At 36.5% G+C, this 15,948-nt stretch overlaps 1 protein-coding gene across 4 annotated transcripts in view; it reads right to left on the bottom strand.

Annotated features, from left to right (window-relative positions):
• UBE2K (ubiquitin conjugating enzyme E2 K) overlaps positions 1–15,948 on the bottom strand; it is a 72,038-nt gene that overhangs the window by 12,780 nt on the left and 43,310 nt on the right. For 3 of the 4 annotated variants that reach the window (XM_066386180.1, XM_066386181.1, XM_066386178.1), the window contains 2 exons: positions 15,407–15,465; positions 4,997–5,079 (listed from right to left, as the gene is read on the bottom strand). Coding sequence is in view for 2 of the 4 variants with exons in the window: in XM_066386178.1 (XP_066242275.1) it covers positions 4,997–5,079; positions 15,407–15,465 (142 nt within the window). In the remaining 2 variants the exon portion in view is untranslated. The remainder of the gene's footprint in view (positions 1–4,996; positions 5,080–15,406; positions 15,466–15,948) is intronic. The other variant, XM_066386179.1, reaches the window with a different exon arrangement.

Here is a 15,948-nt window from a genome sequence, read left to right as displayed (position 1 = left end):
GGTGAATCCCAGTTGGGTCGCATGCAGGAGGCTGCCTCTGCCTCCCCTCCTCTTTCTAAAATTAAAAAAAAAAAAAAAATCTGAAAATAAAATAGTATACAATGATATTGTTTAAATAATTACGGTAGTTGTAATTAAATTAATATCAAAATGAAACCTACTCTTTTGGCCCTAACCACTATAAACACTGTAACATCTCTGACGGTGCCAGATGGGTGCTAGACTTATCAGGGAGATCAGTTTGTAAGTTACACAAATGTCTAATCACTGTGCTGTATACCTGAAACTAGTATAATATTGTATGTCAACTGTAATTTAAAACCTTTTTTTCATTTAAAAAATAAAAACTTTAAATTAAAATGTATATATTTATGACTAGTCTACTTTAATTTTTGAATCTAAAATTAGTACTATGGAAAAAGTATACAAATAAAAATACACTATGGCCCTGGGCAGTTGGCTCAGTGATCAAGGATCGGCCATACGTGGGAAGTCTTGGGTTCGATTCCAAGTTAGGGCATACAGGAGAAGCAACCATCTGCTTCTTCACCCCACCCCACCCCCACCATACTCTTTTTCCTCCCGCAGCAGACTGTTTTGAGCAAAGTTGGCCCCGGCACTAAGGATACATGGCCTTGCCTCAGGAACTAAAATGAAATAGCTAGGCTGCCAAGCAACAAAGCAGCAGCCCAGCTGGGCAGAGAGCATCATCTAGTAGGGGGCTTGCCAGGTGGATCTGGTCGGGGTGCATGCAGGAGTCTGTCTCTGCCTCCCCTCTTCTCACTTAATAAAAAAAATTATATATATATATAAATATATTTTGTTTCATTTATTGTTCTTTTCACAAAGTACTAATTAAATTCATATTGTACTGAGATTTTTAGGATTCAATGTGTAAAATTAGCTTAACTCTATTAAAAATAAATGCTAAGAGGCAAACAGGAATATAAAATTATTTCAAAATGTGTTAATTTTAATCAGTGAATGATATGAATAAGTGAGTACCACATAAATCTATCTTTAATTTTGCTCAGATCTTAAATCAATAAGCAGTTAATATGGCTAATTAAATATTCACTCATATGAATGGAGTAGGGCCTTTAGCATGCAGAATATACATGTGAACTGTTTGCATTGTTAACTCACTTTTCTGTTAAATATCTTCCAGAAGACCATCAATAATAATTATATTTATTCAAAACGCAGAATGCTAAAGAAAATGGCAGCTTTTATGTCATAATTTTTAAGGTGTAATAAGCAAAATAAAATGCTGTACAGCTGTATAAATTTTTATATGTGTATACACCCATGTAGCCACCACCTAAATCAAAATATAGACTATTTCCAGTCCAAAAGATTCACTTGTGTCCCTCTCATTCACAAACCTTACCTGCCCCACCAGTGTCCTAATGTCTATCACCATAAATTAGCTTTGGCTCATTTTGAAAAATTAAATTCATAGTGCACACTCACTCCTTCCTATGAGAATCATCCATGCTGACTGTGTCATCAAGTGCTTTCCCCCCCTGCTATGAAGTGTTCCATTGTACAAGAATGCCATTATTTATCAATTCTCTTGTTGACAGATATTCGGGTTATTTCCAATGTGAGTAAATCTCTATATTCTTGTACAAGTCTTTTAGTGAACAAACACAATAATTTCTCTTGGATTTCTCTTGGATATATACCTAGGAGTGGAGCTGGAGCTACTGGGTTATACTGAAGGTATATATAAGGTCTAGTGGAAAGTTCTGTCCGTTTTTGGAATAAAACAAAATACAAATTCTGACTTAATTCATGTGGCACCCATCTTGAATATTTCCACACCAATCCTATCTTCCGAATATGGTCCAAAATGGTTTGCTGAGCTGAATTAAGCCTTTCTGCAATCTCCGATGTCATCAGAAAAGGAACTTGCTCCAACATGGTATTAACAACATCGTCATCAATCAAAGATGGTCACCCAGAACGTGGCTTATTAGAAAGGTCGAAATCACCTGTTTCGAATTTTTCGAACCATCTTCTGCATGTCTTATCAGAAACTGTACCTTCGCCAAACACTTTCAATAAATTTCTACATGCTTCTGTAGCATTTCTTCCTTGTTGAAATTCGTAAAAATACAGTGGCGTAAATGAACTTTATCAGTAGCCATGGGTACACTATCGCTTCACACATAAGACTAACATGAATCAACTTTGTTTTAGTTAATTTGCTATGTCAGTATGTATGCATTAAGTGATAAAAATAGAGAGGCACACATGCGCCAAATAAACATGTGCTTACGTGTTGAAACTTGTGATAGAAACGGACAGAACTTTCCGGTAGACCTTATATTTAGCTTTGGTATATATTATACTTATGGCTGAGTGGTTGAGCCACATTCATACCAGCAGTTATTAAGAACCATATACAAATGTGTAGTGGTATCTAATTGTGATTTTAATTTGCATTTCCCTGATGACTAATGATGATGAGCATCGCTTATTGACCATCTATATTAACAAATTGTTTTCTAGCATAGCTGTCGCAAATTATTCAATATTTATTCAATTTATTTTTCCTAAGATTATTACCCTATAACACAAATTCTAGTTCTGAAGTCCAAATATCCACACTTAAACATGGATATATCCACTAAATGTCAATTTTAGCTCAATAAAGATGGGGAGGGAGGGGAGAGAACAAACTCTTGGATATCCAGTCTCACCTATTTTATTTGGTGTTTCTTTGATATAGATCTATATAATATATATATATATATATATATTTTAGAAAGAGACAGAGAGAGAAGGACAGATAGGGATGGACAGACAGGAAGAGAGAGAGAGAGATAAGAAGCATCAACTCAGTTGCAGTGCCTTACTTTTTCATTGATTGCTTATATGTGCCATGACCAGGGGGCTACAGCAGAGCGAGTGACCCATTGCTCAAGCCAGTGACCTTGGGCTTCAAGCCAGCGACCTTTGGGCTCAAGCTAGCAACCATGGGGTCATGTCTATGATCCCAAGCTCAAACTGGATGAACCCGCACTCAAGCCGGCAACCTCGGGGTTTCGAACCGGAGTCTTCTGCATCCCAATCTGACGCTCTATCGAATGCGCCACCGCCTGGTCAGGCTCTTTGATATCTTTTAATATTTTAATTATACAAATATCAAACAAGACTAAATTCAGCTACTTCACCTGTCTTAGAAAATGGAAATAGTTGATAAAAAAAGTCTTTTGGTACAAAAATTCAAGTTCTCTCACCATAATGTTTCAACTATCTATAAAGAGACAATCAGAAGTGGTAGTACTGCTGGCTTAACTCTGAGCAAAAAGGAAAGTCAGTGGAAGATTTTAGTTTGGAGTTGGAACAAGGTGGTAGTGAAGCTACTGCTAAGATTTTGAAAGTTTCACTAACAGGATTTGCAGGCAGGGTATGGGGTACCAGAGAAAGAAGAACCATGGATCATGATGAGGCTTTGGTCTGAGCAACTGCAAGTATGTAACTGCCAATAACTTACATGGGGTGAAGCAGGTTTTTGGTTAGGGGGAGGATCAGTCCAGTTTTTGACATGTTTGAGATGTGTATTACATACTCAAGTACGTTCAACAGGCAGCAGGACATGACTCTAGAGTTCAGAAAAGATAAATCTGTGAGCTGCTAGTACATAAACAGTAAAGTTATGAGATCAGAAAGCTCACGAAGAAAGGGAGTACTGATGTAAAAGAGCAGAGGTCAGGGCTTAGTCCTGATGCATTCTCATGTGCAAAGCTCCAGATGAGGGAAGAATTAGTTAGGAAGTTTGAGAGTGGGCAAAGGAGGAGGAGAAGAACGAAACTGATATACTGGAAACCAAAGGAAAAAGTAAGATATCTCTAACACTGCAAGTATTCATTAATATCACTGAATGATAGAGCTAGGGGGCTTGGAGTAGACTTTATAGTTAACAATGAGGCCAAGAAATTCAGTAAGTTGTGAAAAGTCAAAAATCAAATGACAGAAGATAAAATTAGGTGTATTCCACACTGTTTAATGTTTAACAGTATAAAATATAGATCAAGAAACTAGATCCCAAGAGATGATACACTGTGCAAGAGGCCTTCTTCAGATGTGCTACTAGAATGGAAAAAGAAAACAAAACCAACCAGCGACTCTTGCCTGTTTATCTAGTTACTAACTAAGCCAATTCGCCCATACACCGAACGTTGTCATTCCTGTTTCACTTGTTCAAGTTCAATCCTCCCCCTTCCTTAATAAATCAAACACAAAACGTATTACTGTTTTCTCCCACTCCAATGTCCTTTTATACCTTAGTCTTTCCATCCAGTTTCAGAATATGGCAGACTCTAGTCTAAGAGAATTACATAAAACAATTCATTTAATCTTCTCAGTCCTATTAAGTAGGTATTAACCCCATTTTTTTTTCAGATGAGGAAACCAAGGCACAAAGATGAGGTAATTTGCTCAAAAATACACAAGTTAGCAAACAGCAGAGCCAGGACTGAACTTAATGGCTCTAGATTAAAAACTCTTACAACAAAAAAATCAGATGAAATATGTGAAAGCACTATGAATTACTGTGCAAATGAAGATAACATCTACAAAGGTACTCCTTGAAACCTGCAAACCTAAACCGTGATGGATTAACACAACTTCTCACATTTCTGTTGTCTGACTTCCATCCAATCAGAACTGATTACTTCAATACTAAATTTTTTCAGTCTTTCACAAATATTTTCTTGAGATAAAAAAGAATCAAATTTACCAATATAAACAAAGTCTAACTTTTCAAGAAATAAAGCTGGCATTGGACATTACCTAGTAAGTCCATATTTAAATACAGACTGTGATTTTCAATTGCATACTCAAATACATAACTTTTAAAATTACTGCCCAAATAAAAGAAACTCTAATATATGCTTATGTTTTGAAGGAGTTACACCTTTAACACTCTATAAATATAGGCCTGGAATTCAGGAAGAGAAGAGAAGGTAAACTGAAAATCTCTTACCATTGATCTTTCAGGATATCCAAACAAATAGCCCCTGTGACGGAACTAATATTAGGATGCCATATTTTAGTGATAAACCGGACCTAGAAATATAAAGTACACTTGAGTTTTTAAGTAACAAAAAATAAAATACATACAGTTTAAATAGAACTACAAGAAAAAGAAATCCTCAGATTAATTTTTAAAAATCCATACTTACATCATTTTGCCTAAGTGAAGGGAGTGGTGTAGAAGATAAAGCATTTAAGTAATTCATATGTTGTCATTGACATACATTCTTTTTAAACCTTTTAATAAATGTTCCACCCCTAAGGAAACCTAATAATTACTAGGTGTTCGTAAGTAGTGAACAGCTATTTTTAAAAAAGGCTTTATTTATTGATTTTACAGAAGGCAGGGAGCAAGAAGTATTATTAACTCATAGTTGCTTCACTTTAGTTGTTCATTGCTTGCTTGTTGTATGTGCTTTGACCGAGGCAAACCCAGGGTTTCGAACAGTGACCTCAGCATTCCAGGTCGATGCTCCACCACAGGCCAGGCTAAACAGCAACATTTTTTAGTGTGAAGCAGGCTGTAATATCAGTTTGAATGAAAAAGTAAGCAAAATCACTGGTACATGGAATCACAAGTAGTAAGCGGCTACAAGATTGCTCCTAATTTTTCTGTAGCATTTTTTTCTCAAATTTTTTGAAAGTAATTCAACAAATATTTGAATGCCTATTATTATGTACCAGGTACTGAAAAGACAATGAAGGTTAGAGTTTAAGACACTGATCCAAAGTCAAAAGACTAGTTAGCAATAGAACAAAGAGCAAATTCATACAATCTGATTTCAGATTGAGTCTCTAGTTACTTGTCTTATCGTGGAAGATTAAGAAACCAACAAAGTGAAAATGATAATTTTATCATATGACCATGAAGTGAAATCTAACTCATCAGCTCTTACTCTGAGCTTTTGGAAGAGAGGAGTAAGAAGAGGATTTTATCTGACACATGATTATCACCTAAGTCAAAATTCCTTAATACTTAATAGAAGAATTACTATGAGCCAAGCAACATTCTAAGTACTTTATAAAAATTAACACACTAACATATGTTCTAAATCTAAGCTGTTTATGGAAAGATGCTAAACAGATTTCACTTCTTTCCTGTGACTTGACTTGTCTATCCTACCTATCTCTACTTCCTCACCTACTCACTAACATATATGCCGTTTGAAAAAGCACTTTAAATCACCAATGACTTCAAAACACCTAAAACTAATGGACACGTTCCATGCCTTGATCCTTTTCATTTTTAAAATACTCTTAATGATTTCAATACCTACTTCTTTCCATCCATAGATCTACCATCTCCTTATAGGTGACTCATTCTTCATGTGAACAACCTACTGAACTCTACTGTCTTTAGCTCTGCTCCTTCCAATACATTTTTCCAGAGAAAAAACCAGAGTCCTTTAAAACAAACCTGATTCATGTCATTTATTTAAAGTCCTTTAATTACTTCTCATTCCCTTATAGTAAGCCTCCACTGATAAACTGGCCCTAACCTATCTCTCAAACCTCACTTCTACCTCATATTCCATGCATCTGCTTAACAAGTCCTATTTAAAAAAAGGTTTAGTTGTGTGTGTGTATATTTTTGCTTTGGGGCCTTTATATACATTTCTTTTCTAAATAACATAATACAATGTCCTCTTCTGGCTAATTCCTACTTATCCTTCAAGTTTCAGCTTCTATATCACTTCTTTCTACCCGGTTCCGATAGCACCCCATACTTTCCTATGTCACAGTATCAATCACACTTCTATAATCTTTCACTTGTCTGGTCTTTCCTGAAAGGCCCGGTATCTATCCTGCTTCCTAGAATACCTCAACTATCTAAAGTGCCTCATACTGAATAAATATGCAGTTAGTATTATGACAGACCTGTTATAAGGCTAAACAGTATCCTTCCCAAATAGAGAACACATCAAATAAGACAAGCTATATAGAACTTAGGTACAACAAATATTTCCTCATAACAGATATAGCCATAATAGCCACATCTTAATTTTTACCATTCATTGATTTCAAAATAAAATTCTTACGCCAGGATTTCAGTAACTTAGACATTACAACTTACTGTGACTTTTTTTTTTTTGTATTTTTTTGTATTTTTCTGAAGCTGGAAACGGGGAGGCAGTCAGACAGACTCCCGCATGCGCCCAACCGGGATCCGCCCGGCACGCCCACCAGGGGGCGATGCTCTGCCCATCCGGGGCGTCGCTCTGTCACGACCAGAGCCACTCTGGCGCCTGGGGCAGAGGCCAAGGAGCCATCCCCAGAGCCCGGGCCATCTTTTGCTCCAATGGAGCCTCGGCTGCGGGAGGGGAAGAGAGAGACAGAGAGGAAGGAGAGGGGGAGGGGTGGAGAAGCAGATGGGCGCCTCTCCTGTGTGCCCTGGCCGGAAATCGAACCCGGGACTTCCGCACGCCAGGCCGACGCTCCACCACTGAGCCAACCGGCCAGGGCCACTGTGACTTTAAAGAAGTCTTCAATACATGATTTTCTTTAGACACTACATAAAAACAAATATGCTTACAGTGGTCCCTCATCTATCACCAGGAGTTAGGTTCCAGAACCCCCCGTGATAGGTGAAAATCTGTGAAGTAGCAACCTTATATTTATTTTATTATTTATATATATTTTAAGACTTTATTTCAATTTAATATTCTTTTAATATGTTTAATATTTTTTATACTTTTATATTGTTTTCAATTTTTTAGGCTAGAAATGCTTATTTTACCACGAATATAATTAAAATAATAAATATACAAAAATACCTATATACCTCAAAATCCTGTGATATAGCAAAAAGTCCGTGATACAAAATTAGATATAATTTAAAAATCCGCGATATAGTGAGACCACGAAAAGTGAACCGAAATATGGTGAGGGATGTCTATATATTCATGCAGGACCAAGAAAATTATTATCTATTTCTTACATTGTACTACAACCTACAATTAGGAATAAATAACTTATATTTGCAGAAAACCTAATAAAAAATTTAATTTTCCAGAGCACACTCCATTATCCCACCAGTAAAAATGTAGTTCACATCCCATCCTTGTCTTACATCAACAAAAGACATAGAATCAAAAGAACTTGGAAGAGATGGAGTAAGTAATGATACAATGACATTTACTATGACATATTGAGTCATATTTGATTCTAATTACAAAAAAGATATGGAATAGTTTATATAGTACTAAAACATTTCCTAATAACAATTCAAGTCTCCTTATTTTTAAAAATGAAATTAATACTAGCATCATTTGGATAACTTCAGAATATTCATTAACTTTGAAGAATAGAAACAAAAATCTTACAGAGTGTTAACAGACCAAAACAAAAGAAGGGGACTATTCTTAGTTATTGGTGTACAGATGATGCTAGTACATCAGCAGCAGCAATCTTATCTTGTCCTATAGGTGTTTTTCAAATGCCGGTCAGCAAAAGAGTTAACCACCTAGACCAGTGGTCGGCAAACTCATAAGTCAACAGAGCCAAATATCAAGAGTACAACGATTGAAATTTCTTTTGAGAGCCAATTTTTAAAAAAATATTTATATTTATTTATTCATTTTAGAGGAGAGAAAGAGAGAGAGAGAGAGAGAGAGAGAGGGAGAGAGAAGGGGGGAGGAGCAGGAAGCATTAACTCCCATTGTGCCTTGACCAGGCAAGCCCAGGGTTTTGAACCAGCGATCTCAGTGTTCGAGGTCGAAGCTTGATCCACTGCACTACCATAGGTCAGGCCTAGAGAGCCAAATTTTTTAAACTGAAACTATATAGGTAGGTACATTTCCTTATTGAGGTAGCACCTGCATGTGGTATTTTGTGGAAGAGCCAAACTCAAGGGGCCAAAGAGCCACATGTGGCTTGCGAACCGCGGTTTGCCAACCACTGACCTAGACTAGATCATCTTCACATATCAGGGTGGTAAACTCTTTTGAGAACCGACACAAAATTTCTGGACCACCAGTGGTTGAAAAACATTGCTATAGGGTGTAACCTATATTCATTCAGTTTTTAGTTCAACAAACAGTTCAGTAACTACTTCATGGTAAATGTGAGCTCGTATTTCCACTAGGAATTTCCAGTTTCAAGCTTGGAACTCAAAAATGTTATAATATTTTTAAAAAATGTTATAATATTAAGCTATCTTTAACTTACTGTACAAAAGAAAATGCTATTTTATTTTAAACCTTCATGCTTAGATGATCAGGCTCATTAGAGATTAATAGCATTGGTATTTACACTATATTTGACATATAAAAGAATGTTTATAACACCAGGATAAAGAAGAAAATTCACAACACAATCTCTAATATATCACTGGACAAATCACTGAGTTACAGTTTTCATAATTTTATGAGATTTTTCATTACTAGAATATAAATACTATTTACTCTAGAAATAACACTGATTGTATGCACTGAATCAAATTTCTTCCACACTATATTCACTGATTCAAACATATATATTCTCCATCTAGAAGTAAACCTTCTGCTCTTCAGGTCAATAATTTATTGCAGAATAATTAACAGAAAATAATCCTGAGTCAACACACTGAACATGTGAACTCAATTCAAAAAGAAATATACACATATATTCCCCATTCTTTCCATTGTATTTACCGATCAGTAAAAATTTCAAATCAATATATACATATATATACAGAGTACAGTATATTAATCATATGTTCATTAACATTTACTACAAAAGCTTAATGCCATTAACAGGATAAGCACTATATTTAAAAGAATACAGAGAAGACACAGGGAGCATGAAAAAAAAAAGAATACAAAATTCTTAACTACTATATGACTAACTGGATGAAGCCAAACGGAGACAAATTGGGGTTGATCAAATTAAAAAGACCTTTCTAAATCTTGAAGCTTACCTCAATACAGAATGGCTGAAATTAGAACAGTGGCCCAGAGCTACATGAGCTAATAGTACCAAACCACCACAGATCTTAGTTCTTATGTTTTGGGTCTATTTCCTCACTGTACTAAAGAGTTGAGGAGAAAGGGCTAATAAAAACAATGACTTCAAAGATTAAATGAAATATTGCCTAAAATAGTATCAGAAAACAGAGCCAGAACTATGCAATCACTTTGAAGCTATAATCAAGACTTTAAAGGTTAATAATTAACCTAACTGAGATCATGTAAGTGTACAACTCTGTGGATTTTATATATGCAACCCATCACCACAATATTTTACCATTTGTCCCCTCAAAAAGAAACCATGTAACCACTAGCAGCCACTCCCCATTCCTCTGTACCCCCTAGTCCTAAGAAAATCACCAGTCCATTTTGTCTCTATAACTTTGGTTCTTCCAATGCTTCATATTAATAAAATCACACAATGTGTGGCCTTTTGTGTCTGGTTTCTTTTTCAGTTTTTTTTTAACCAAGTAATATTCCACGGTATGGATATACCACATTTTATTTATCCATTCAGCTGATGTATATTTAGGTTGCTCCAATTTTTTGGCTGTAATGAACAGTGATGTTATAAATATTTTTGTGTAAGTTGTGTAAACATATGTTTTCAATTCTACTAAGAAGAAACCTAGAGCCTGACCACGCGGTGGCGCAGTGAATAAAGCAACCAACTAGGATGCGGAGGACCCAGGTTCGAGACCCCGAGGTTGCCAGCTTGAGCACGGGCTCATCTGGTTTGAGCAAAGCTCAACAACTTGGACCCAAGGTCGCTGGCTTGAGCAAGGGGTTACTCGGTCTGCTGAAGGCTCATAGTCAAGGCACATATGAGAAAGCAATCAATGAACAACTAAGGTGTCTTAACGAAAAACTAATGATCAATGCATCTCATCTCTCTCCGTTCCTGTCTGTCTGTCCCTATCTATCCCTCTCTCTGACTCTGTCTATATAAAAAAATAAAAAGAAGAAATCTAGAAGTAGAATTGCTAGGTCAAAAGATTAACTCCACATTTACCATTTTAATCAAATTATTTCCCAAAGCACCTCTAACAGTTTACATTCCCACTAGCAATGTATGAAAATTGCAATTTATAGAAGAAATTTAAGTGTCAATGCTACTGTATTTTAAAATAATATTATAGAATGAAGCCAACAAATGACTTCAACAAGGGTCTCTTAGGGTGGTAGTCACTGGTTAATGCTAATGTTTCTGGAGTGCTTACTCTAAGCAGGTATCATTAAATCTCAGGTATCATCAACTATTAAATACAGAATTATTTTGTGTACCCTTTAGGAAAACACTCTGCCAATTAAATTATGACATACAATCCACTGAACAGATCATTTCAGAAATGTTAAAAATGTGAAAAAATGTTTCACAGAATTCTTTGCATGGAATAACATCTTTAACCATTACAATCCTATAAGAGGACTTTACATATGAGGAAACTGAGGTACACAGGAGTTAGCTTCCTAAAAATCAAAAAGCCAATTAAATGGCAGAAGAAACATTTCAATTGGTTGATTGTCCTTGGTTCTTGGTGGAGTCATAGTCAGTTTCAGAGGTTTTTTGTCCTTATTCCTTCTTCATTAGGATAATGAAAGTCGAACACAGTGGGCTTTATGAGATTTAATAACCTCTAGCCTCATTTATTAGGACTATTATAAAGACTGTTTCAGAAAAAGCATATAAAATTCTTAGCATAAAGCAAGTGATAGCATCTACTATCATTATTTAATTTAAAATGTTCAAAGTAGTCCCTCTTAAAAATCTTTATTTCTAACTCATTTCTATTAAAAAAAATTTGATCTGACCAGGTGGTGGCAGAGTGGATAGAGCATTGGCCTGGGACACTGAAAACCCAGGTTCAAAACCCTGAGGTAACCAGCTTGAGCGCAGGGTCACCGGCTTTAGCATGGGATCATACATGACCCCATGGTCACTGGCTTAAAGCCCAAGGTCAGTGGCTTAAGCATGGGGTCACTGGATCAGCTGAAGCCACCCCCCCCCCCACATCAAGGTACATATGAGAAAGCAATCATTGAACAACTAAAGTGCCACAACAACAAGTTGATGTTTCTCATTTCTCACTTCCTGTCTGTCCCTTAAAAAAAAAATTGGTTTATGAAGTCCATCCTTATATCTAAACATTTAAAAATCTTTTTTTAATTTATGGTATTCCACAAGTAAAGTAAGCTAAATTGAACCCAGTGGATGGTAACCAGGATAAGGATAAAAATTAAACAGGGTGAGTATAAAATTAAGTCACAAACATAAATTAAAAGCTTAATAGTGGAGGCCCTGGCCGGTTGGCTCAGTGGTAGAGCATTGGCCCGGCGTGTGAAAATCCCAGGTTCAATTCCCAGTCCAGGCACACAAAAGAGGCGTCCATCTGCTTCTCCACCCTTACCCTTCTCCTTCCTCTCTCTCTCTCTCTCTTCCTCTCCCGTAGCCAAGGCTCCATTGGAGCAAAGTTGGCCCAGGCGCTGAGGATGGCTCCATGGCCTCCGCTTCAGGCACTAGAATGGCTCCAGTCGCAATGGAGCAATGTCCCAGATGGGCAGAGCATCGGCCCCTAGTGGGCATGCCAAGTGGATACCGGTCAGGTACATGTGGGAGTCTGTGTCTCTTCCTCCCCACTTCTCACTTCAGAAAAAATAAATAAGTAAATAAAGCTTTATACTGGACATCTCTACGTGGTCATATTGAAACTGTTTTCCTTTTTTGTACTTCACAATATAATTTTTTCTAGTTTCTACAACAAACACAAACTACTTTCATAAAAAATAAAAATAAAAAATCAACCAGGCTTTAAAGGTAGAGAACAACCAAAATTTCCATGATGGCTGAATGAATAAACAAAATGTGAGCCCTGGCCAGGTACATAGCATCATCCCAATATGCCAAAGTTGCAGGTTTGACCCCTGGTCAGGACACATACAAAAGTCAACCAATGAATATACAAGTAAGCAGAACAATAAATCTCTGTTTTTCTCTTTCTCACTCTAAAAATCAGTAAACAGGCCCTGGCCGGTTGGCTCAGTGGTAGAGCGTCGGCCTAGCGTGCGGAGGACCCGGGTTCGATTCCCGGCCAGGGCACACAGGAGAAGCACCCATTTGCTTCTCCACCCCTCCGCCGCGCCTTCCTCTCTGTCTCTCTCTTCCCCTCCCGCAGCCAAGGCTCCATTGGAGCAAAGATGGCCCGGGTGCTGGGGATGGCTCTGTGGCCTCTGCCCCAGGCGCTAGACTGGCTCTGGTCGCAACATGGCGACGCCCAGGATGGGCAGAGCATCGCCCCCTGGTGGGCAGAGCGTCGCCCCATGGTGGGCGTGCCGGGTGGATCCCGGTCGGGCGCATGCGGGAGTCTGTCTGACTGTCTCTCCCTGTTTCCAGCTTCAGAAAAATGCAAAAAAATAAAAATTAAAAATAAAAATCAGTAAACAATTTTTAAAAATGTGGCATATATGTACAGTGGAATACTATTTAGCCCTAAATAGCAATGAAATTCTCACACATGCTAGAGTATCAATGAACCTTGAAGATATTATGCTAAGTGAAATAGGCCTAATACCAAAGGACAATATTGCATGATTTCACTTAAATGAGATACCTAGAGTAGTCAAATTCATAGAAAGTAGAACAGCCTGATCTGTGGTGGCGTAGTGGATAGAGCACTGACCTGGAATACTGAGGTTGCCCATTCGAAACCCTGCGTTTGCCCAGTCAAGGCATACAACAAGCAACCAACGAATAACTAAAGTGAAGCAACTATGAGCTGATACTTCCTGCTACCCTCCCCTCCTCTTTCTGTAAAATCAATACACATAATCTTTAAAAAAGAAAGAAATAAGGAAAGTAGAACAGTGGTTACCAGGAGTTGGGGCATGGTGTCACATGAAGTTATTGTTTAACAGGAAAAATGAAAAAATGTGGAGATGGGTGGTGGTGATGGTTGCACAAAAATGTGAATAAACTTAATGTCACTAATCTACACACTTAAAAATGGTTAAAATGGTAAATTTTATATTATGAACATTTTATCACTATTTAAAAAAAAACCGACCAGGCTTATCAGAAAATAGATGTACGTAAACAACAAGATAATAGGCACCTCAAACAAGGTGACCCAAACTCACCCAGGAATTTCCATCACCATTTCTCCTCTTAAATGGGAACAACCAATAGATTTAATAAGTGAATTCCAAATCATTTTCTAAGTGACTACTATCACATGTTTAAGGAATACTACACTGTGAGGAGCAACAGAAAATACAAAAGTGTATAAAAAAAAAGTGTATACATAGTCCTTCACCTCAGAAGCATAAAGCTAGTGAAAAATACATATTCCCAAATAATACAATACATTAGTTGGTACTGTCTTCATTTTGGTACTATATAAGCTATATAAAATGCTCAGAGTAGGAGAAACAATTTGATGGGCACAGTTTAATGGAGAATGTGATACTTTACCTAGATCTCAAAAGAAAACTAGAATTTTAAATGAGAAACAATGATTCAAGTGAAAATGACAGAAAGTGTGAAAGAATAAGTATCATCTAAAATAGCATATAATCCAGACTGGCAAATGAGACCCATGTGGTAGATGAGGGTGGTAGAAAACTAGGATAGAAAAGAAGACTAGAGTCAGGTAACAGAGGAGATTTTAAACATTCAGCTAAGGAGTTTAGACTTTATTGACAAAAAAGAAAGAAAAAACCCACAGTTAAAACTATATTTTAGGAACAGCAGTGCAGAGAAATGAATAGGAGTGACAAAGATGAAGGGTGATTAAATAACAGGCAAAATAGGTAAGTAATCAAGGTAAATGCCTAAACTAAATGGTCATAATAGCTAAAGTAAAGAAGACATAAAGGAAGCTGTTCAGTCAAAAGATAAGTTTATGTTAGTTCCCTTCTTGTACATGATTCTAGAGCATTCTATTTCCTCTTTTAACATTCATCACAGTTGCAATTATTTGTTCATTACTTTTCTCCCTGTTAGAATGAGCTCCATTAAAGCAAGGGCAGTGCATGTCTTATTTATTAGTATAAAGGCACATATTACTCAAATAATTGTTGAAAATATTCAGAATACAATCTTCCCTAAAAATCATACTTATTTAAGGAAAGTAAGAATTCGTGTGAGTTCTTCTTTTGTCAGACCTAGAACTTAAGTCATTGTCAGACACACATCCTATTATTCCTGTTGAAAGCCATTACTAGCTTCTGCTGCATAAACTTTCTTTTCATTGTAATTGCAGAAGCAAACCCTCTTCTATTACCTGAAATTTTGTCCACACTAAATTTACACAGCAACTCAAAACACTGTAACTTTAATAAACACTAAAATATATATTAATTAAATGGGCCAAAATAAATATTTTAGAAGTTCATGCACAAAAATAGGCTTACAATACCTTAGGGGGATTAAATGGGTATGTTTCTGGTATTTTTATCTCTAGTTGGTATCTTCCTCCTAAAAAACGGGGAAAACAGAAAGTTAAGAACACTGCTCCATCTCAAATATGTAAAGCCAAATACAGTGATAGAACTTTTCAAAACATAGAATTTTTATTCAATTACAATAAATTCATTTTAAAGTTGTAACCCCAAAAGAAAATAATTAAAAGCATTAGTTTTTAATTTGTTATTTAGAGTATACAGAATACCCATTTTATACAACTGTGTTAGTTTATCAGTAAATAATAGGGCTAGACATAAATAAGTACATTAAATTCACAGAAAATTCAATGCCAAAGAGTTCACCAGGGTAATTGAGTAGTATAGATTCTGTCTCCTTTTGTTTACTCTAGTCCACACTGATAAGTTATTAAATAAAAAGGGGGTGGGGGAGAAGAAGAAAAACAGAAAGAAGGCAGAGGTAGGCATAAGGCATAGATGTATAGAAAAAAAGGATATACAGATTATGTCATAAACAAAAAAATCTACTTCTAGCTGG

The sequence above is a fragment of the Saccopteryx leptura genome, chromosome 5, assembly GCF_036850995.1.
Source record: "Saccopteryx leptura isolate mSacLep1 chromosome 5, mSacLep1_pri_phased_curated, whole genome shotgun sequence".
NCBI lineage: Eukaryota > Metazoa > Chordata > Mammalia > Chiroptera > Emballonuridae > Saccopteryx > Saccopteryx leptura.
Note: the sequence above shows the minus strand (reverse complement) of the source record. Positions and strands in the feature narration are given on the sequence as shown.